Raw genomic sequence first — 22651 nt, 5'->3', positions numbered from 1 at the left:
TGTGCGCTCCCTGCAAACTCTGTGGAAAGGGGTGTTTTAGCTGAGAACAGATCCCTCGTCACACTGCAAAATGTGGTTCACCAGTGAGGATCTCATTACCCCAAGGGACACCCTGGAGATGGGCTTCCTGAGACGTGCTCTTCCCCCCAGTTGTGTCTCGCTGCATCCCATCTGGGATACGCTAGATGAAGTGTGTCTGCCTTCACCGCGATTCGCACATGTGCTGTCCATGAATCACATCTGGGAACATCCGGCCATGTTCCCACGCAGCCCATCCTTCCAGGCTTCTCCCACACGTACACGTCCCAGCGCTCGTGCCCGTGGCTGGCTGCAAGCATGGCACGCCTCCGTGCTGCCAGTGAGACTGGGGGTGCTCATGCCAACCTGAGGCGTTAGTACGACTATCTCCTATCTGGTGGAGTGTGCAACGCTCCGGTCACTCGTGGTCAAGGCAGGAATTTGGCCTGGAACAGATTAAAAAAAAAAAAAAGGCGTTACGAGGATGTGCAAAACAACATGACATCGCAAGAGGCAATGAAACACATGTGGCTCATTTAAGATGTGAGGGGCTGCAAAGCACGGCATTTTCCATGAGGATGGGTCAGAGGGACAGAACGAAGAAAGAGGGGGCTAAATAGCAGGGAAAGAGGCAAACCAAAGAAGTCTGAATAGATACAAATAAATGGGCTACAGGGTAATTCAAACTAGAAGTCAGAAAAGGTTTTCTAAGCAGTAGAGAAGTAAGGACACAGTTTAATTTTTAAGCCTTTAGCCCCTGAGGACTCTTAGATTTATGAAGACGTCTGGTGACCCACAAACTCCTGCCAGTCCCTCATTCCTGCTTTCCTGAGTGGGTAAAGGAGATGATCGTGGGGGTCACAGATCCCCAGCTGGGATCCAGATAAATAAGAAATGGCCCCAGTTGCAAACCCTCCCTCTGCGCTTAGGACTTTCCCAGCCACTCTCTATCCAAAGGATTTGCCTTCCCCCAATCCCCTCCCACCAACACACGTTGTTAACCACAAGCTCATCGTTACTCCACATAGGTAAAGATGCTGGGAGCTGAATTTCAAGCTCTCACGTCAACAGAAGATGCCGAGGAACGACTGGGTCATGGCAAGCAGAGTTGTTTTAAGCATTCCAGGTGAAGAAGGCTGAGAAGCACTAAAATTACATCCCATGCCAAGGGAAGGGTTCAGAAGTGTTTGTGTAAAACAAAATTAACACGGAGCTATTCTGATGGCAAGTATGTTGATGCTATGAGGAATGGGTGCATCTGAACGATTTGTTTACATGCTGGAGGGCTTGGGTTTTTTTAATTCTTTGTTTTCATTATTCCTGCTCAATTAGATGGGACATTTAGAAATTGCTACTCTGTATTGCTTTTACCTCCAGGCTATTGGTGTTTGCTCAGAAAGTTGCTAACAGCTGCTTGAACCCTGGTTGCCGAATTCTTACTGCAGCTCAAATCACCCCCTTAAGAATGTACAAAAGGAGCCAAATTCAGCTAAGGTGTAGCCTCTCTCGAATTACACACGGGTTAATGTGTGGGGTGGTTTGAATAATCACAGCAACTAAATGAGTAAATAAATAAAGCTCAGCTTGTCCAAGTTGGTTAACCTGATAGAGAACACCGACACTCATAAGAAAAACTCTCCTTTAGCCATTTTCCCTGTTTCTAAACTCGGAGAATGATCCTTTTAATAGCTAGCTCCTGGGGCAGGGCTGTGTTTCTGGTTGCCTGCAACCTGAAAGCTGAATCAATTATCAGACTTTAATAGGAAAAGGCTGGTATCGTTTGTGTTGTACCTCAGGTAAGCCGATGAAGCAGGAGAGGACGCAGGCTGCCCTCTTCCCACCAGCAAGCCTTTTTATTTGTAATGGGTCACTCTCAAGTCCTGAACTGGCTGCATCTGCTGAGCACAGCAAATCAGTTAGAAGGCTTCAGGGTAAAAAGGGATCGAATGTCTTAATGTGACAATTCTTTAGACTCGCCTACTCATCAGGAGAACAGCAAAGGTGAGAGCCCATCATTAGCGTTCGCATTGTGTACGTATGTGTCTAGGAGCGCAAGAGGGTTAGATATGTAATGTAAATATATAGCTATAGGTACAGGTGTAAGCTGTTGATGGTATTTACAGAATACATATGTATTTTTAAAAAGCCAATCAGGCTAATGAAAAATCATGTTTCCTCAGACTACACCTGTTGGGGGAAGTATCAAGGAAGGACCAGGGCTTTCTCTGCAAGTCATGCTTGCATAGGGGACGTATTTGACATGCTGGTTTATTAAGAACGTTCCTACAGAAGAGGGAGGTGAAAGACACTTTAAAAATCACGGCACTGCCTCTGGTTCCCACAACAGCATCAAAGTGCTGATTCCCCTGCTTGGACTGGGCTTTGAGGATATTACCCTGCTTTAATGATCAAGCGTGCAGAAACCGCTCTTATGCTGATAATGACCCTTGATTAAGACGTTTGTTTAGGTCGTTTGTATTTTCCCCTCCAAGGCTTTTTGTTGGGTGCAGAGTGTGACGATATGGGCACAGTGGCCGCTGCCTGTAAAGGAGATGCGTTTGAACAGGGACTTCCCCCCCTTAAAAGCTTTGTGTTTGCATGAAATAGACCCTAGATGCAGAGCTAGGACGCAGAGCGGAGTGGATTAAAATCTTTAGACTTGTACGTAACTGATATCATGCTACACCCTTGTCTAAAAAATAAGCCAAGCAAACATATGCTTCTCTGGGAAAGCGCTTTTATAAGGCTTTCGGTTAACGCATCCCAGGGAGGGCTGTGCGCAGCAGGGCTGAACCCCGGCACCCGCTACGCTGCAGCTTTGGGACACTTGTCCGCCCGCCTTCCAAGGGCTTGCACGATTAGCGGGGTTTTTGCACGATTAAACCCCCCGGACCTGCGGGACGGGGACCTCGCGTTGCAGCAAGGAGCGGTTTCTTACATTTGCCTCTTCCTCAAGACAAAACACCCCCGTTTGTCTCGTTCTCAGCTTTAGGGACCCCGGGCAGCCCCCTGCCCCCCCGGTGCCCCCCGGCCCCTCTCCCGCCCCGACAGGCGCGGCTCAGGCCGCGGCCGGGCCCGGCGGTCCTCTGTCCCGCCCTGGCGGCCGCCTTCGCCACTGCACCGGCCCCGGTGAGCCCGAGGCCTCGGGAGCCCCCGGTGGGCGCTGGGCCGGGCCGGGTCCCGCTGGGCTCGGCGGCCGCCTCAGGGGACCGGCACCCCCGGGGCCGCGCCCCGCCGAGCCGCGGCCCATGGCGGGCGGGGCCCGGCAGCGCGGCTCGCCTCCGGGAGCGGGGGGGTCCCCTCGGGGAGGACAGGGCTCCCCTCGGCACACCGCGGCCCCGCCGGGCGGACAGACGGCCGTGTCACACCGGCCCAGGGGCGCGCAGGGACCCGCCGTGCCCCGGCCGGGGCTCGAACCGGCGACTCCCGAGCCATAGACTCACAGAATCATGGAGGGTGGAAGAGACCTCTAAGGCCATCACGTCCACCCGCCACCCCAACACCCCCAGGGCTCCTAAACCATGTCCCCAGGTGTCACGCCTGCACGTTTTTTGAACACCCCCAGGGATGGTGACTCCCCCACCTCTCTGGGCAGCCTGTGCCAGGGCCTGACTACTCGTGCAGTACAGACATTTTTCCTAATCTCCAATCAAAACTTCCCCTGACACAGCTTGAGGCCATTTCCTCTCGTTCTATTGTCACCGAAACTGGGAATAAAACTTCTTAATACCAATGTAGCATTAAGAAGTAGGCATTCTTTATTATGGTGCCAGATGCATGGGGGATAATTCCTCCTAGCGTGTGCCCTGCAAGTTGCGATAGACAAAGCTTATATTGCTCAGTTATATACATATGCATTAGATTTCCTGGAACTAATTCTAATACTTGCATCTTAATTACCCGTGCATTTTAAGCCCTTTAGGAACCCCTGAAGAGGTATCAGGTGGTCCCTGATGGTCCCTAGTGGTCTGTTGAAGGGGTGTTTTTGTGTCCTTTCCATGAACTCTGAATCCTTCTTCCACATATGGTCAAGAGTTGGCCCATCAGGTAATCTCATCACAGTGTGTTGCAAGGTGTGCTGGTTTCAACTGGTGTTCTGACTCTTATCTAGATGGAGATGTCCTTAGTTCCTTTTGCCTCAGTTTCACTGGCGCCTGCTGCTAGGTTGTTTGCATCCCTCCAGGATGTTCCCGATCACACTTGCAAAGATTATGTCCTTGAACGAATTCTTGTCAGAGGCCCCTTACAACACTATCGCTAGTGACTTGGGAGCAGAGACCAACCCCCCCCTCACTCCAGCCCCTCTCAGGCAGCTGCAGAGAGCGAGAAGGGCTCCCCTCAGCCCCCCCCTTCTCCAGGCTAACCCCCCCCAGCTCCCCCAGCCGCCCCCCAGCACACTTGTGCTCCAGACCCTGCCCCAGCCCCGCTGCCCTTCTCTGGACACGCTCCAGCCCCTCAAGGGCCTCCTTGTCCCGAGGGGCCCAACCCTGAGCCCAGCACTCGAGGTGGGGCCTCCCCAGTGCCGAGCACAGGGGCCCCATCCCTGCCCGGCTCCTGCTGGCCACACCAGTGCTGACACAAGCCCGGGGGCTGGTGGCCTCCTTGGCCACCTGGGCACTGCTGGCTCATGCCCAGCCGGCTGTCAGCCAGCACCCCCAGGGCCTTCTCCGCCGGGCACTTCCCAGCCCCTCTGCCCCAGGCCTGGGGCGCTGCCTGGGGTCGGTGTGACCCAAGGACAGGACCCGGCACTTGGCCTTGTTAAACCTCATGCAATTGACCCCAGCCCATCAGTCCAGCCTGTCCAGGTCCCTCTGCAGAGCCTTCCTGCCCTCGAGCAGATCGATCGATCCTGCCCAATTTAGTGTCATCTGCAAACTCACTGAGGGCGCACTCGATCCCCTCATCCAGATCATTGATAAAGCCATTAAACAAGCCCGGCCCCAACCCTGAGCCCTGGGGAACCTGCTCGTGACGGGCCGCCCACTGGGTTTAGCTCCGCTCGCAACTCGGGGCTCGCCCGCGCGAGCCCGCACTGCGCCTGCGCCACGGCGCTGCGACGCGGTCGCTGCCGAAGCCACTTCCGCCCTTAATGATTGGGGTGTTTTTTCCCCTCCGACACTTCTGCCTTTTCCCTTTAAGGGAAGGCGGAAGGGCGGGGGGAGCCGGCCGGCAGAAAAACACAAACAAGCGCGCGCAGCGCCGGGCTCTGCGCGCGCTTGTGGCGTCATCGCGCGACGCGGCGTGACACGTCGACGGCAGCGGCGGGGGAACTCTGAGCCGGATGTTCCAAGATGGCGGCGGCGGAGGGGGTTGGTGCTGCAGCCGTGAGGGGGGGCGGCGCCCGCTGCTGAGGGGCCTCCGTGAAGGGGGACGGCCAGGTACGGCGGGGCGGGGCCGGGCCGGGGGCAGCCGGAGAGCCGGGGGTCCCCGAGGGCCGGGGGTCCCAGGCGGAGCTGCGTGAGGAGCGCAGGGCCCTGAGGTGCGGGCCCCGGGGCTGGCGGCGGCCGGTGCCCCCTCAGGGCGGCCGGAGCTACCCAGTGGCGGCGGGCGCGGGTGGGCCTCAGGGCGGCGGCAGCCGGGGGCTGTCGCAGCGCCGGGAGGCGACGGGTCGGTGGCGGTCCCCGGGCTCGGCCCCCGGTCCCGTTTGGGGCAGGTTGTGGTGCTGTAAGGGGTGGCGAGGCGGTGAAACGCTGCCGGGGCGAGTTTCCTGCGGGGCTTGGGTTATTCTGGGCCGCTCCAGTGCCGCGGTGGGACCGTGCCCACGCCGCAGGGGATCCGGGTGGTACCTCCTGGGGGGCGGCGGGGAGAGCAGGCCGTCCTGCAGCCGGAGGATCGCCTGACGTTCCGTGCCGTGTATTCCCTTTAGCGAGACACAATTCTTCTGGCGACTCCGGGTTGTGTTTTCGACTTGTCAAGTGTCATAGGTCTGCGCTTTATTGGAGTAGCAACTGGTGCTGACTCAGTAGTACAGTTGCATGAAAGTGTCCAGGACCTGCTGGGGCGAGGGACTGGTACTCAGCCCCTGTTATAAAGCAAACGGGAGTGTTTTATGCTGCTGCTGTCCATGAATCATATTGAGCTCTGTGCTTTTGATTCCCAAAGAGCTCTTTTCGCTGAATAACATGTGTAGCTATGGTTGCCGTTTATGAGGAAGTCTGTAGGAAGCTATCAGCAGTACTTAAGACATAGAATGTGTTCAGTCCGAGTGTCATCCACATGCGTGCAGATGTGCAGCTGTCTACATAGCAAAAAAACCCCATGAAAAGCTAGTGTTCCAGGCACTGGTTTTAAAGCTGCAAATCTCACTTTACAGCTACTCTTGCCTTTGGGATTGCAGCGGGGTTTTTTTTATTGATTTTGTTCTTGTTGTTAGAAATCTGTGTATGTGAATGTGTCATTTATTGTTGTGCACGTGTGTGTGCAAACACGTAGGTGTATCTTTATATACAGGCACACATGAGAATTAACATTAGTACTCTGTAACCTGCATTGTGGGCATACTTATTCTTGTAAGAGTAATTTATTTATCTTACGTCCTCTGGAGATAGGATTAAATTAATGCCCCCCAAATAAATTATTCCTTCATGCAGATAAACTTTCACAGAGGAGTTTAAAACTGATCACGGTGGAGACCTCATCAGGTGAAACTTATTAATGGCCTTGTCTAGAGGGTGGTTTAATCTTCTTCCCCCCTCCCCGTAATGTTTTCTTGGCATGTCTGGAAACAGCTTCTGCAATTGTACTTTCTGATGACTAATGTTTAGCAGGCTGCCTTGCATTATCTATTAATAAACCTGCTGAAAGTTAAGAATTTCCAAACTAGGTAAATCAGAGATGGTTTGCTCTTAACATAGTTATTTCTCATTTATAAATTTCTTAAAATCAGCATTTCTGTTAGTACTGGATTGCGGGCAGGGAGGGTCAGTATCACCGAGCTGATATCTTCTGTTTAAATTGCCTGACACGGGCATGTTCCTTTTATTTGGACTTAATTCTTCAAATCTTGCATGCTTTTACTACTGTGTGCAGTCTGTTAATATTAACTTTCCTTCTGTAAGGAATCTGATACCCTCGTATTGAACTTCTGTAATGTAAATGAACATTAGAGATCTTGTTATAGGAATGGCAAGCCAGCTCTTTAAAGTAGAACTCTAGACTTATTTTAATTAGCTAATTACTGGTACTGGTTGTTACAAAAATGGTTAAGTATTAGAATTTTTTTCTTTGTGTAAGTCTGATAGGACACTGTAAGGAGTGAAAACCACGTTAGAAATTGGGAAGTGGGTATTTAAGTTGTAAAAACGGTTGTCTTTGCTGTTCAACTGTGGTTCAGAAATAACTTTTCTATTAAAACCAGAACCGCTAGGGAGATATCAACATTGTGTTCGGTTAAGTTAGTGCTTTCCAAGAGGAAACTGTCTCTGCAGATGTCTTAATTAGTTCTTTTTCCTCCCCACTTTGCAGTACATTGCACAAAAACATGAGTTTATTTGGAGGGGAGGGAGAAGTTCTTGCAGTTAGGTTAGTACAGTAAAGAACATGATGAAAAATAAATGGGGATGTCCAGAACAGCCTGGGTTTTCTTAACCATGTGGAAACTGAGGTGGGTGTTTAGGCAGGGTTTCCTGGTAATGTGGTTGGCAGTAAACATGGCCAGCTGGAAAACCTTCACCTCCATATCGTAGCAGGAGAAAAGATCGCGAAGCACTAAAACATTTTTGTAGGTTTTCCTTGATAGGAATTCAACAGGCAGTGGTGTTTGAAAAGAATGTTGAGGACAAATGCAAATAATGCATGAAACTAATGAAGCTTCCTACTTAATGCTTTTCTCTTGAAGTCAGTTTCTGGTTGTCTTTCCCATTTTAACAAAACACAGATTTTAACAAAATCATGAAGTCTTGGCTTACAGTGCGGCTGTGAAATGTATGGATACGGGGGAGAAATTGAGAAACACTGTCTCTGTTGACTGGTAATTCAGGCCCTCTGAAAGAGGGACCTGGATTATACATAGGACTGTTGGATTCTGCAGTGATGAGTAGAAGAGATTTTTCCCTAGGCTAAGTTGTACTGATGTCCAATAAAGTCTGTAGAGATCATGATGTAGTACTGGTCAGTGTGCTTTTTATTGTAATTTTTCAGTTATAAATCTTTATGAAATACATGTAGTTACACAGTGTCCACTCGATATGTATTTTTTTATTAACCAGAAGCATTTTCCATTTGAACTTCTCTGTAGCTATTAAAATTTTGGCTTGATCACAAACATCTGACTTTCCTGGCTCTCACTTTATTACTCTTACCAACAAGATGCTGAATCTCTTAAAAAAAAAAAAAAGAAAAAAAGAAAAACAAAACCAAAACCATATATCTGTCTTCTATAAAGAGAAGTGCATCTGGTATAAAACAATTGCTGTGGGTACTTCACTCTACATGATATAAGCCATATTTATTATGTACTGTTAGAAAACAAAACTATCACGTGTTGCTAAAGCTTCACTGAGCCGAACTGGATAATTACTGAAGAAAAACTCTAGTTTTGTTGGCTTCTGTCCTCCCCAGGTTGTTAAGGGGTGATAAAATTGAAAACTACATGTTCCTGCTTAGTTTACTGAACTTCCTGTGTACCAAATTCCTAACTGGATTGGAGTTCTTGCAGGCAGAGTTGGAACACTTCTGTGCCTGTCTTTCCACCCTGAAATATAGTTATAACTCTGATACCATGCCAAAGTCCTGCTACTGTTAAAGCGAGAACATTGATTAATTAATACGTGGGGAGAGTTGATTGTCTTTTATATTCTTAAATGCAGTTCTGCTATTATGCAGCATTCATCTAGAAGAGAGAATATTTGTGATGAAAACGCAGTTGCCTTTCTCAACATAACACTGCTGTCCTAGGCAATATTTTCTTTATTAAAACAAAGTGGACTGTGTTCTGTTGTGGAGAGTAATATCTGATGAATTCTTTCTTGAGATGCTTGCTTCTCATCTTACCTGTAAAAAGGTCCATACACACTGAGCAGCAGTGCAAAAGAGCTGAAGATCATCTCTAACAGAATGAGAGTTAGATAATAATTTCTCAACTCTTTATAATTACATTGAGCTTGCCATAGTGCTTGCAGCTTGTGTTGTAGGTTGACTGATGCTGTGTCTTGTCTATGATGCATATTTCTGCTTAAAACAAATTTGGGGAAATGTAACAGAATAATACCATTGATGCTTTAACAGTCTGAGATTTTAGCATTTATAAGGGACTGAACTGTGTTTAATTGCTCTTACTTGGAGCTATTTGTTAATATGGTTGTTAAATGAAGTGTGTTGTTACCACCCAGCATTAAACTTGGTTAATACTGGACTTGGATTTAGAAATACAATGTTATGTGTAAATTTCTTACACAGTCTGGAGGAAGGAGCGATATTTTCCACTTCAAGTTCTTTGAGTAATTTTGTTTCTAAAATGAAAATTGCTTACGTGCTGCATGTTTTATGAGAAAGGAGGCTCACTTGTCATCTGTTTTGCCTTAACAGGGTGGAAGAAGGAATCTGTCTACAGCATCCACTACTAGTTTGTCATCTAGCATCCGACCCTGCTAGAAGGCCATCATGCAGCAGCCTCCACAGACTGTTCCAGCAGGAGCGGCAGCTCCACCTCCTGCAGGCATCGCTCGGAACATGTACTGGAGAAGCAGCTCGCTCAGTAAACGAGCAAATGCAACAGCTGCCCCAGTGCAGCCTGTGACAGACCCTTTTGCATATGGCAGACAAACTCCACAGAGTTCCCCTTTAGATAATCTGTCCAAGGGAAATGCATTGGTTATGCAAAGTTCTTCCCCAGCGGTGTTTCCGCAGCCAGCTGTTATGCATACTTCACCGTCATGTGTAGGGGACAATCCTCACGGACCACCTACGTCTTTATCAGCTCCTGTGTCTCAAGCAGGAATAAATACCAGTACGTTTTCTAATGCTCCAATTCCTTCGCCGTCCCCAGGATATGTTATAAATAGTACTATGGAAGTGCATCCAAATGCAGATCTTGGACTCCATGGGCCTGCAGTACCTTTGCATTATAATACAGGAGCAGCAGTTGAAAATTCTTTCAGCATGCATCCTGGAATGGTGTCTCTGTCAAACAAACCTGGAGGTAGACAAGATGTTAGTAGAGATCCAAACGATGTTCCTTCAGGACCCAATGCAACATCACTCTTCCCTCCACCTCCTCAGCAGCCTGTGTCTCAGTGGAGGCCTGTTCAAGGTAACCTGCAGTCTCCAGTTCGAAATTTTATGCCCTGTCCTGAGCCGTCTTCTCAGATTGATGTTCATAACATTTCTCAGTCTCCTGTTAGCACTTCTCATCCTCCTCCACAGACGAATTTACAGCAGGGTCCTGTACACCAAGGTATTCCACAAAATATCATGCAAGCGCCTTTATCTGTTGGTTGTGAAAAGAATGGGAAAAACGGCTCTGCAAATAGCAGTCATCATGTGAACAGCATCCAGCCTGGAAATACGTTTAGGCAGAACACAGAAACGACTAACGCTTGGTTAAGTCAACCGTACCAGGAACAGTTTTACCCACAGCCACCATTGCAAGACTTCAGTTTTGTCATTCCCACAGCTCAGGAAAATAACGCCCAAAACCAGGCTCCAGATATGTCTGAAACATCAAATAGACGTATTCCCATAGATCAAGATTCCGGAACTCTCTCCATGTTTTTCAAAGGGGATGAGGCAGAAAATGAAGAAATACTTTCATCTGAAAAAAATTACATAGTTGAGAAAACAGAGTTTGATGCTTGTCAGCCAAATTCAGCATCCTTGTATCACCAGCCAACGCACTCTCAGCGGGTTCCAACTAATGTTCTCTCTCAGGCGCAGACTGGTACAGGTTCAGCCAATGAGATGGTACAAAAAGGAATGGATGTCCAGTACTTCCCTAAAATCCTAAGTCAGCAGGAGACACAGGCCGCTAAGCACTCTATGTTTGTTAGTGATGATAAGGCACGTATAGGGGACGCGTCTGGGAATGGTGGGTCACAGTATGAAAATGTTGAGAACCTGGAGTGCATTCAGAATCAGGAAGTGCTGCCAAGCGAACCACAGAACATCGGTGCTTCAGCCCCTGCCGCTGGTCCTGATTTGTACAGATATGGATCCTTTCCAGGTCAGATGCTTCCGAAGAATGCTGTTGTGAGCCATGCTGAAGGAGGACCAAATTTGGAGGCACCCGATTCATTACCTCATCCTGTCCGACCAGATAGTGTATCTTCAAACTATAGCAACATTAGCCATAGAAGCGCTTCGAGCTTAGCAAGACCTCAAGAGCAAGTTGGTACGTTTATTCAGCAAGAAAGTGGGAAGCCTGATGAAGAATCTTCTGCCAGCTTCTTCAAACAGATTGACTCCTCTCCTCTGGGAGGTGATTCAAGTGACCTAAACCTGGGCAAGAGCTACCATGGTAATCTATCCCAGCCTCCAACTCCAAGTCCTCCTAAGCCTACAGGAGTATTTCAGACAAGTGCAAATAGTTCTTTTGAACCTGTGAGGTCCCATGGAGTTGGTATAAAACCTGCAGAGATTGACCAAGCAAAGATGGTGGTTGAATTAAGAGAGAACCACTCAAACCAAAAGAATATAAAGAAGAATACAGCTGCGCCGGCTGCATCCCCAGGCAACCTTGAACAGCCACCAGATAACCTGGAAACTATTTTCATGCCTCAGGTACACCCAGTGCCTCTTGCAGTCACTGGTGAAACTGGAAATATGTTGCACTCTGGATCTGTTGTGGAAAACATACAATCGGTATCTGAGAGAAGGTCCTCAACAAGAGCTCAGGGAGCAGTTAAGAAGTGCGATAGCCCAGCGACAACTTTGTGGGCTCATAATGAGTTACCTAATTTTGGGGGAAATGTTCTTCTAGCCCCTGCTGCTCCTGCAGTGTACGTACCTGCCAAACAAACTGTAGAAGTTATTCAGCCACCAGAAGAAGGCCTGTCTAATCAGCAGCCAAGTAAACCAGGGACTATTGCTGTGCAGCTTTCCCAGGATGGAAATATATCTTCTGAAAATCTTGAGAATCCTCCCAAAATGGGAGAAGAGGAGGCACTTCAGTCTCAGGCAAGTTCTGGTTATGCAAGTTTGTTGTCTTCTCCACCTACAGAGTCTTTGCAAAATCAGCCTATCCTGATTGCTCAGCCTAATCAAAGCTATAACTTGGCTCAGCCAATTAATTTTTCTATTTCTCTATCTAATCAGCTAAGCAGCAATGAAAACAATCAGCCAACGAAGGACTCTGGGGTTGGGGACAAGCCTGCAGTGGGTCCCCAAACTTCACATGCTGGTGGGACCATTTCTGGGGAAAATGTGCCATTACCTGTGATGCAAGTTGGATCTATATTAGTTAATGCACTTCCAAATACTAATCTGTTAAAACATAATGTATTACAAAGCCCTGTTAATTCCTCTGATACTGCTTCTAATCAGCCTGCAAACTTGCTTATGAAAACTCCACTTAATTTGGCTCCAGAAGGGCAAAAGAATGTTAATATGGAAGGCTTTGTTCCTGAATTGGCTAGCAAGCCAGGGTCTAACTCATCCGTTTCTCCTGGGACTAATCTCCCCAGTGGAAGTGCAAGCACACTAGCCCCCCCTGTTAATCCTGTAGTACAGGCTAATAATTCTGCAAATCATCCAAATAGCAAAGAAGAAGCTGCTGGAGCACTCGACTTCACGGTATCACGGACGTTGGAGAAAAGCAGCGCAAGTAATTCTGTACAGGTGCATAATCAGTCACTTTCTGGTGATCCAGTATATGCCCAACAGTCAGCTGGTAGTGCTGGTCAGGTGGGTCCTGAGCTGCATGACAAACAACGTTTCTATCAACAGGTGACAAAAGATGTACAGCATCAGGCTGTATCAGACAGAGCTGTACAAGGAGCATTGCCAGCTCAACCACAAATGCAAGCAGCTCAAATGCAGCAACTAACATCGGGGCAGTCCTCAGTTCCTTCAAACTACCAGATTGCCGCAGGGACTAAAGCCATGCCGACATCACAGCAGTGTGAGAACCAGGTGCTGAGTAACCATCCTCAAGCCGCGGGCCCCCAAGAGGCAAGTTCAGCACAGCTGACAAGGTACGATCAGATGAGTCCTGATAAGCAACCGGTGTCTGGACAGCCGTCGGGTGCTCCAGCTTCCACAGCCCCTTCTACCACCACCAGTCAGTCTGTCATGCCAAACGTGCAACAAGACCTGCAGCGTCCACCCCTGCCTCAGACTCCTCAGGATGCCTTTGGTCCACCCCAGAACCCTTACTACTACTACAGACATCCGTACGATGCTTACCAGCCTCCATATCCACCACCTTATCCTCCTCCAGACCCCAGAACAGCAGCTCATCTTTATTACATGGTAAGTTTTTATTTTTCCCTTCCTCCCCTCAGTATGTATTAGTAATTTTCATCTTTGAATTATGTGTTTAAACAGTTGTCGTAATTGACATTCAGCATAGCATTCGTGTTAAGTATTTAATTGTAGGGAAAATCCAGATAGCAGTAACAAAACTATGTAACCTAAGTTTATAAAAACTTAAAGTAGTTGTTAATACCAATTCCAGTTGTCACAGATGTCAGCTGACAGCAGTTTATTTGGTTCTTTGGAAAAAGTTGGCAGCTACAGCTGTCTTAGCTGCCCAGGTGTTCAGATTTAGTTCACATCTGCTGCCTAAATTATTGACAGTTTAGCAGAGTGGCCAGCATAGCGGTTGAACTGCCTTTAGTCCTGATGTAATGCTTTTTTCTTAAGTTTAGGATATTAATAGGCTTGACTATAGCTTGTCACAACAGGTATTGAAAGCTATACTGTAGTCTATTGATCTGCCTCTCATCAGGTATCACAGTGGTGGTGTGTATGGTGATTTGTTTGTTTTTAAAGGTTTATTCTTGGAGGTGGGAAGCCTCTTACCTTACATGTCAATCTCTTTTCTAGGAGGATAGCTACGGACAGTATGACCCACGGTACAGACACTACGATAGCACCAGCAGTGCTTATATGGAGCCTGGGAGCTATCGGTATTCTGAGCCTGAACGTCCTAGTTCTAGAGCTAGTCACTGCTCTGACAGGCCTTCTTCTAGGTATGCAATTCCTAAACTAAAGATCTGGTACACGCTGAAGCAGCGAGTGTAATGGTGCCTGTTGAAGTTTTATAGCATAAGCCGCAGTGAGGAGGTTGAAAGGCTCATTGTGTGCTGCCATAGGAACGGACGGTATCAAATGCCGCGTCTGAAAGGGATACAATTTTGCAGTCTTCTCTCTTGCTAAATCCTTACTACTCCTTTCATTCAGTTCTCTGGGTGGTTGTTGGCATCTCTGCCAGGCAGGCAGTCACTGCGATGGACTCAATGCTGTTGTTAGCTCTTTCCTGTGTGCTGTGAAAGAGCAGTGTAGGCCGTGGGGTTGTTAATCAACAGTAGTTCAGTTTCTGGCTAGCGCTTCAGCAGTGGCCACTACTTGTGTTAATAAATGGTACTTTTGCACATCGGTCTGGGATTTGCCTTGCAAGCATAGCAGTACATGTGGCCTACTGATATATGGAGTTTCAGATGTTCAGAGGAGAGAGATGGTGAATCAGGTGAAAACATCCTGCAGCTGTGTCAGGTTACTCTGTCTGATGATTAGTTCAACTGTGTGGATAAGCTTTCTCACAAAATTCCCAAACTGTGGCCCGTATAGCAAAGGTGCTGTGTGGGCGTTTCACCCGCTGACTTCACTCAGGTTTTGATGCAGGTAGCGCACAAACCAGGAAAACTTCAAAGCCTTGGTTTGTCTGATTACATGAAATAAAAAAATTGAGAGAGGAGAACAACGTGCTCAGATGCTACTTGCAAATATTAAATAAAAAGGAGAAATGTCATCTCTAGTACTTCTCTAGCAAGAGGCAGCAAATTACCTTCCAGGGATTACTGCTTTCCGATGATCATTGCATAAGTGATTTCTTTGAACTTCAGGTTAATGACAGAATGTTATCTGGTGGGTGGGTCTGGAGGTTTCCAAGAGAGAACCCCAGTTATCTGTCTGGAAATGATGAAACCCTTTGTAGTATTTGTCTGTTGATGTTGGTAGCTCACTCATGGAGCAGTCTTCAAATTAAAAATATAACATTTTGCTTACCACCTCCAGAAGAATATAGGAGGTGTGTGTTGGCCTTGAGGAGTGCTAAACGGTGGTAGCTGCATGTGATAACTTTTGTCATCTTAAGTGAATCTAAGTGCACTGTGAGATCTTATAATGAGATGATAACCTCTAGTAGCACTTACTGGTGTGTACTCTTCTTCTGTACTATTTTTAGAAGAGGTTGAAATGCCTATAGGTGGCATTGGGCAGATCAAAGCCTGTTACAAGTAGCTCTGTCAGTGTTGATGTGTGACAAGACAGCGCAGTTGGATGCAGGATGCGGTATGGTACTGCAGGGCCGCAGAGCCTAGGAGTGGCAAAGTCAGTGTGATAGGATGTCTGAAGCTTGCCCTTAACATCCTGGTATTGATGATGCACCTTTGTAAACTCTGTTTGGGGAGGGGAATAACATAATTCTGAAGGAGACTGAGAAGATCGGTTAGGTGGATAAACCTGATCTGATAAGATCAAATCTCCTCCTCTGCAGAGGTAGGTGCTGCATTAGCAAACTTCCCACACGTTCCAGGGAGGAGCATCATTGCTTGACTTGCTTGGCCACCTTGGAGCTCGCGGTGTCAGTTGTATGATCAGTTGTAGACGAGCATGAAAGTTCCCACTGTTCCACATCAGCATGAAGTACCTTTACTTCCTGCGCATGTATGTGTACATATGTGTGTTTGTGAGTGTATACACACAAGTATATACACACATGTAGATGTAAAGATATGTGTATATATACACACATATATGTACATGTATGTACGTATACGTTTACGTGCGTATATGTAGGCACACTACATTTTTCATCTAACATCTATCTGCTAGCTTTTTTCAGAAGCTGTGGGATGGTGTCCTAAAAATGGCATATAATAAATGCTCATGTTTTTTCAAGTAATGGCCACGTCTTTCTTTTTCCATCAAAAGTATTCTAATTATCTTTTGTATGTGCACTGACTCTTACTTTCATGTCTTGGCTTTAGTCAGGTTCTTGTGCTTGTTCTGTTCACTTGGACAATTGGTATTCTAACATGGGCTCTGTAAATGAGCATTTTCCTCTGTTCAGTCCCCTCTATTTGCTCAAATGAAAGACAAGTCTTCCCTACATGCTGCTGTCCATCCAAGAGAAGGGAAATGACCTAGAAGATGCCTGGAATTATTTGCGTAGTGATGTGCTGTCTTACAATTGCATCTCAATGCAATCTCATTTATTCACTGAAGTATTAAATGTAAGGATGTGCCAACACTCAGAACATGGATGCATCTACTGAAAAGCTGAGGTTGGGAAGCAGACTGAGTGCAGAATGAAAATAAAGCTTTGGGTTACGGCAGTGCTAGCCCTACAATGTTAGTATTTCGTGTGCTTGCCAGCCACAGATTGGCACCAGCTCCAAGTCAAACAAGGTGACACAATATTGAGTTCTTTGGCCAGGTACCCAAAGAAAGGTGTAGCGTGTTTTGGTTTTGTTTCTTTTCCTAACTGTGTTTAATGCCAGTGACACATGTCACAATGGCAGCCCCACAGGCTGAAACCTCCTGCTCAGAATTATTTGAGGGTGCTAGTTCATGTCCCGGCCCATTTTCATGACCTCTTCTCCAGACTGTAGTCCTCTTTTCATCACCATAAGATGTATAACAAAACACTGCTAAATTTGAGGGAGCACTTATTTCATTACCTGTTAAGTTACTGACTTTTCTCTGTTGAGACAGTTCAAAGGGTGCTAATTATAGCATTAGTTTTTGTGATTGTCTGTAAGTAATTAAACTTATCGCCAAAGCAGTTTACAAAAATCACTAAATTATTGTATAGTAAGGGCTGTCAGCTTTTTATGGCACACACAGTTTAGTGATATATTGGTTTGTGAAGTCTTAATTTTATGATTCCTTGATTTCCTGTAAAAGCATTATTTTAAATATGAAACTTTACCTAATCAGTTGTGGCATATAGTTCTTCATGTCTCCTGCTGACTTCAGAATAGATTGAAGGAGGAACAATAACTTTTTATACCTGTGCACTTTCTTTCAGGCAAGGGTATACTGAAGATTATTACACAAAAAGTGGATGGAGTGATTATTATCCAGGCTATTACCCAAACTCATATGATTATGGAGGTAAGGTGTCAAAATGAACTCTGAATTTTTTCTATAGAAAAATGTGGCCTTAAACAGAAATTTATGGGCAAGAGGAACTTTAAGATCAGAGAACTGTTATCTTTTTTTCCATATTAAGAAAACTGATAACATTTCCACAACCAGCAAGAATAAAGTTATACTTGCTGAAAACTGATCTTTGGGCCTAATTCAGTTCTTAATACTGTGCCATCCTTTCTGTATGGTTTTTATTCGGTAGAAATAGTAAATAGAAAATAAATTTTTTTCCTCACTACCAGCCTTCAATTTGCCTTTCCATTGTGAAAGCACAGCATTGTAAGCCTGCAGAATATTTTTCTTCAATGTGTTGCAAGCCTGTCATTCACTGGGGAGTACCCTTGGTGTGTGACCTGCAGACAGACTTCTACAGTCAATTTTAGGTGGGTGTAAACAGAAATTGTCTCATGACTAGAATTTGGTTTTGCCCATAATTACCTGAACACTCACAGAGACATACTGGCGTTGGTAATTTGAAGATAATTGCTTGTATAGTGCCTGGGAGGATTTTAAGCAACATCTGTCCATGTCCTGAGACGTTTAGTATGACACTCTGAAGACTGATTACAAAGATTCTGTTAGTATTTGCTGAGTTGTTATGTTATGATCAAGTTTTGAAGTTGTTGGAAAAGAGCTCTCTGTCTGATGGTAAACACTGTCCCTTCAAGGGTATCTAGCTAGCTATAATAACCATGTTTCTCTGAAAGGTGTGAAATTGATTTTTTTAAGTTGTGGGGTTTTTTGTTAGCGGCTTGGTTTTGTGTTGTTTTTTTTTAACTAAAAATGAGTGGACATATTTATGTAGCTTTAAGTACAATATTTTGGTTTTGCTGTATGCTTCAGGACCAAATCAGTGTGTAATTAAAGAGAAAGGAGTAGAAAAAGGTTATAGGCAAGAGCTTCCAGTACTTAAACCATTTCTTTTTATTTTCCAAAGATCAAAATCGCTGGGAACGTTACTCATCAGCCTACGATCCCAGATACAGAGATCCTAGGAGTTATGATCAGAGGTACTGGTATGATGCTGAACACAACCCTTACCAGAAGAGAGAAGCATATCCATATGGCAACAGGTTTGTCCATTTGATCCGTGTTTTCTCAGCGCTCTTTCCAGATCTAGGGCAGCCCAGGGTGCTGATGACAGTCAGAGAGCTAGTGTGTATGCCTGAGTGAAGGTGGAGAATCTGGTATTGGTTTCTTCAGGGCTGAGTTCCGCATAGTCAAATGTGTCACCAGAAAATTAAGTTGTGGCAGTAACTGGTAAGGCAAAGGCTGAGGCTTTTCTTGTGCACTAACAAAAGCACTACCTTATTTGCTGAAGGTCTGCCCCAAAACCTTCAAAATTTATGAGCTGTTGTGATAGTTTTATCAGGTGTTGGAATTTCAGAGTATCATGTAGCTTTCTATGCAAAATCCTCTCAATATTCTCTAGGAATGCAGATGCATCCTGTAACAGACTATTAAAATGCAGTATTACACATATGTCACATATATGTTGCTAGTCCTTTCTGTGGCTTTAACATAGGTCACTGAGGAAAAACAGATGAGCTGTCACGTCACTCTTAAGGGTTTAAGACAGTAGGACTTGTTTTCAGATCAGGTAAAAATTGTGTGGGTTTTCCTAGGACAGACTCTAAGTACGATGTTGATCTTGATCTTGAATATTCTGGATAAACTTTCTGAAGAAATGTTGGTTTGTTTACTGTAATAAAAACCTCAATCTAGGAAATAGTCTAAAAGCCCTTCTGAAGGTAGGTACAGTTTTCTCCTGGCAGGTATGCAGTGATGTCAGTTCCCTCAGGGATGGGGGTGGCTGTATTCATTTTCTGCTTTGTATGCTGCTTTGTTCCTCAGACATGACCGATATGAAGATAACTGGAGATATGATCCTCGTTTTACTGGAAGTTTTGATGATGAATCTGAACCCCATAGAGATCTTTATGGTGATGAATTTGATAGACGCAGTGTCCACAGTGAGCATTCTGGTCATAGTCTCCGTAGCTCCCGCAGTGTTCACAGTCACCAGAGTAGTTTCAGCTCTCGCTCTCAACAAGTGAGTTTCAAATGGTCACATCAAGTATTCTTTCAGCTGAGTGAAGGGTGGGTGAAACACTAGAAATATAGAAAGATTTCTGGGTTTAGCTTGAGGAATATGTATTTTGAAAACATCTATAAGTTAAGGCTGTTTTGTAATACAGTTTTGACCTTAATATTTATCACAGTTGTCAAGAGAACTTTAACCAAAATCAGCACTCAGCTGTGCAAGTTGCCATACACACAGAAATGGAAAATTTCCTCTACTGAATCCATTTGCTGTTTGTGAGAACTTTGCCCTTACTGTGCTTGGCTGTAGTTGATAACGTGCCTGGCTTTCAGCATTATGTCATTTTTCTCATCATAAGCACGAATGCTATTACTGAACTTGGGATCTGTTAAAAGACTAACTCATATTTGTATGATGCTGTTTTGACTTTAAAGCAAAACCCAAATCTAACTGATTACTTACCTACTTATGCCACAAGTACAAATACCTGAAAAACACAGAAAATATTTGGGTAATTTTTGAGGCCCAGTCTTTGCTAGCGGAATGTGTCATTTTGGCATTTATCTCATTAGCATGTGTTGGTTCTTTGTGTTTCCTGGAAGTTTAGGTGGTTTTCCAGTCTGAACTGCAATTAATTCAGTAATATTGGAATTAGTATTGGAGATCATTAGGCATTAATCTTTAGGCACCTGAAGTCATTTAGGCATTCATCAGGTTTAATCAGTTGAGGTTTTCTGTGTTACAGCAGAGGTGAACATTGATTCTGATCCGTAGCTGCTGATACAACAACACTTGAACCTGTAACTCATAATGTTGTTCTTCACACAAGCACATAGGCATTCTGTCGTGAGAGAACTGAACATGCCTGGATGTGAACAGATCAAATGGTGGTAGTAAAAACAGTGAGGGAGAACACTATGAGACGTTAATTATCTTCTGTAGCCTGTTGCTGCAGGTGCCTTGCAGGGTAGCTTTCTCAAAAGCAGTGGTGTAGCAAGCCTGGTTTATGAACAGTATAAAGAATCGAAGCTGGGGGGAATGCTTACCGTCGTGAGCCGTGCTTGCAGTATTGCTTGCTTTGTGTAACTCCATGCTCTCTGCTAACAATTACTAATATGATCTATTTAGAGCCAGCTGTATAGAAGTAATCATGATCTAACGGCTAATACGTATGAAACTACCGCACAGGCAGTGTCGCTCCACACAGATTATCCATATGGCGGATACGCTGCTAACTTTGATGGACAACAGCCTTTTACAGATTATGGCTACCCGACTGAAACTGGATGGTCAGCTGTAGAACAAGGTATTGACACCCCTGGGGAAGGAGGAGGGAAGGCGCTGTGCTTGTGACATTGTCTACCAGTAGCAGTTTGCGCTTCTGTTAGTATTTGGAGTGTATGAGACGCCTTTCATGCATTCACTGAGCTTGTTAACGGGGAAAAAATGCTGGTTTACAGTTTATGTAAATGTGAACAAAGTTCCGTGTCACTTTCAGTGTAAGGATAACTTGCTTGCTGAAACCTGGGTAGTAGCTAGACAGTGTTTGCTATTAAATACTGCATACTTCTATCTGCACATGTCTTTTTAGGTAGATTTTTAACTACATTGCGTGTGCTTCATAGGGAATGATTAAAGTTTAACTTAAACTTCAGATTATTCCATAATTTTTTTTCCTACCCTTTCAGTATGGAGCAAAACACTGTTTCTCTGGAAAAGCTTTTCCAGAGTATGTGGAAGTGTATCATTAGCTCTTTGAAGATGCATCGTATATTTGTACAGAGATCACAGAAATGTAGCTGGCAGAAACAATCAGAGCCCCTGCATGGGAAGAAAAAAAAGTGGATTTTAAAGTTCTATAGTCTAGTTTTGTTCTTGTTGCAAATCTTCAGATGATCTTTGGGACTGGTAATTGAACTGCTTCATTGTTGCTTATAAAGTTTAGCCAAATTGAATGGCAGGGTTTTTTCTGTTAGTACTGCAGGATTACGGAATTGGATAAACACATCAGCAAGTTTACTTAGTTGCAAGATAGGCTACTTGTTCTTATTTTACCTTTTCTTCCCATTTCAGCACCTTTAAGGCCCTCAACTCCTGAGAAATTTTCAGTGCCTCATATCTGTACTAGGTTTGGTCCTGGGGGCTTCTTAATAAAAGTGCTGCCAAACCTGCCTTCAGAAGGACAACCGGCTCTGGTTGAAATACACAGTATGGAGGTAAAGCTTAAAAGAAGAAAAGGGAGGTGGTGGAATACAGGCCTTTCTTTTGGAAGGGGAGTAGGGACCGTGGATCTATAGCTTCCTGAATTCTTTTTATATGTCAGCACATGTATCTTCATATTTATCTGGGCTGTAAGTAAAACAGCAACTTGAAAAATTCTTTTCCTTTGAGGGATGTTGTAGTCATGATCAAATCATCCAGCTCCTTATAATTTTGGTCAGGTAAAATCCTTACATCTGAGAAGGGCTGGAGTTGTGTTGGTTTGTTTCTAATGTATTGCTGTTCATAGAGACAGCATTGTCCTTGTACGTTCTCTGCGGGACTAAGGACTGCTTGTCATCTAGATGGACTGGGGATTAAATATCATGGGTATATTTTCTGTTCTGTTCTATTCTGTGAATGAAGAGATGTGAGGAAGACTTTTATATTTTGCTACAGAATTACTTCCATGTAAATTATAGATTTCATCACTTATTATCCTTGTACAGGTTGCAAGTCACCATATGTATTTTGTTCAAGAGCAGTAGTCTCAATTACACTATGGGTTATGTTAAGGTCTGGGGTTTTTATTTTTAAAAGACAAAATTCATAGCTATAAGAATTTCTTACGGTTTGTATTTGTGTTTTAGACTATGTTACAGCATTCTCCAGAGCAAGAAGAGATGAGAGCGTTTCCTGGTCCTCTTGCTAAGTATGTTCTTACAGATACCAGAAATAATTTCCATGCGTTCAGAACTCATTTCTTCATTGAACTTTTAATTGCAAATTGGAGGATTTAAACTGACTTAGAATAGTTGTGGCTTTTCACCTGCTTAAATAATACATGAGCTTTAAATTTGTCCCTCATACTAATCACGGAAATGATCTGTGTGTTTACATTTGTCTCATTAAAAACCTTTTCTTTTGTTTCTTCAGGGATGACACCCATAAAGTGGATGTTATTAATTTTGCACAAAATAAAGCTACACAGTGCTTTAAGAATGAAAATTTAATTGACAAAGAATCTGCAAGTCTGCTTTGGGACTTTATTGTACTGTTGTGCAGGCAGAATGGGGTATG

The 22651-nt window shown here is 45.0% G+C and overlaps 1 protein-coding gene across 7 annotated transcripts in view; it reads left to right on the top strand.

Annotated features, from left to right (window-relative positions):
- The first annotated feature begins 5263 nt into the window (after positions 1–5263).
- SEC16A (SEC16 homolog A, endoplasmic reticulum export factor) overlaps positions 5264–22651 on the top strand; it is a 32074-nt gene continuing 14686 nt past the window's right edge. For 2 of the 7 annotated variants that reach the window (XM_064468441.1, XM_064468438.1), the window contains exons 1-10: positions 5268–5396; positions 9544–13422; positions 13999–14144; positions 17207–17292; positions 18266–18401; positions 19183–19381; positions 20501–20678; positions 21446–21588; positions 22222–22283; positions 22508–22646. In XM_064468441.1, the coding sequence (XP_064324511.1) occupies positions 9619–13422; positions 13999–14144; positions 17207–17292; positions 18266–18401; positions 19183–19381; positions 20501–20678; positions 21446–21588; positions 22222–22283; positions 22508–22646 (4893 nt within the window). In that variant the 5' untranslated portion in view covers positions 5268–5396; positions 9544–9618. The other 5 variants (XM_064468444.1, XM_064468443.1, XM_064468442.1 and 2 more) reach the window with 5 other exon arrangements.

The sequence above is a fragment of the Phalacrocorax carbo genome, chromosome 18, assembly GCF_963921805.1.
Source record: "Phalacrocorax carbo chromosome 18, bPhaCar2.1, whole genome shotgun sequence".
NCBI lineage: Eukaryota > Metazoa > Chordata > Aves > Suliformes > Phalacrocoracidae > Phalacrocorax > Phalacrocorax carbo.
Note: the sequence above shows the minus strand (reverse complement) of the source record. Positions and strands in the feature narration are given on the sequence as shown.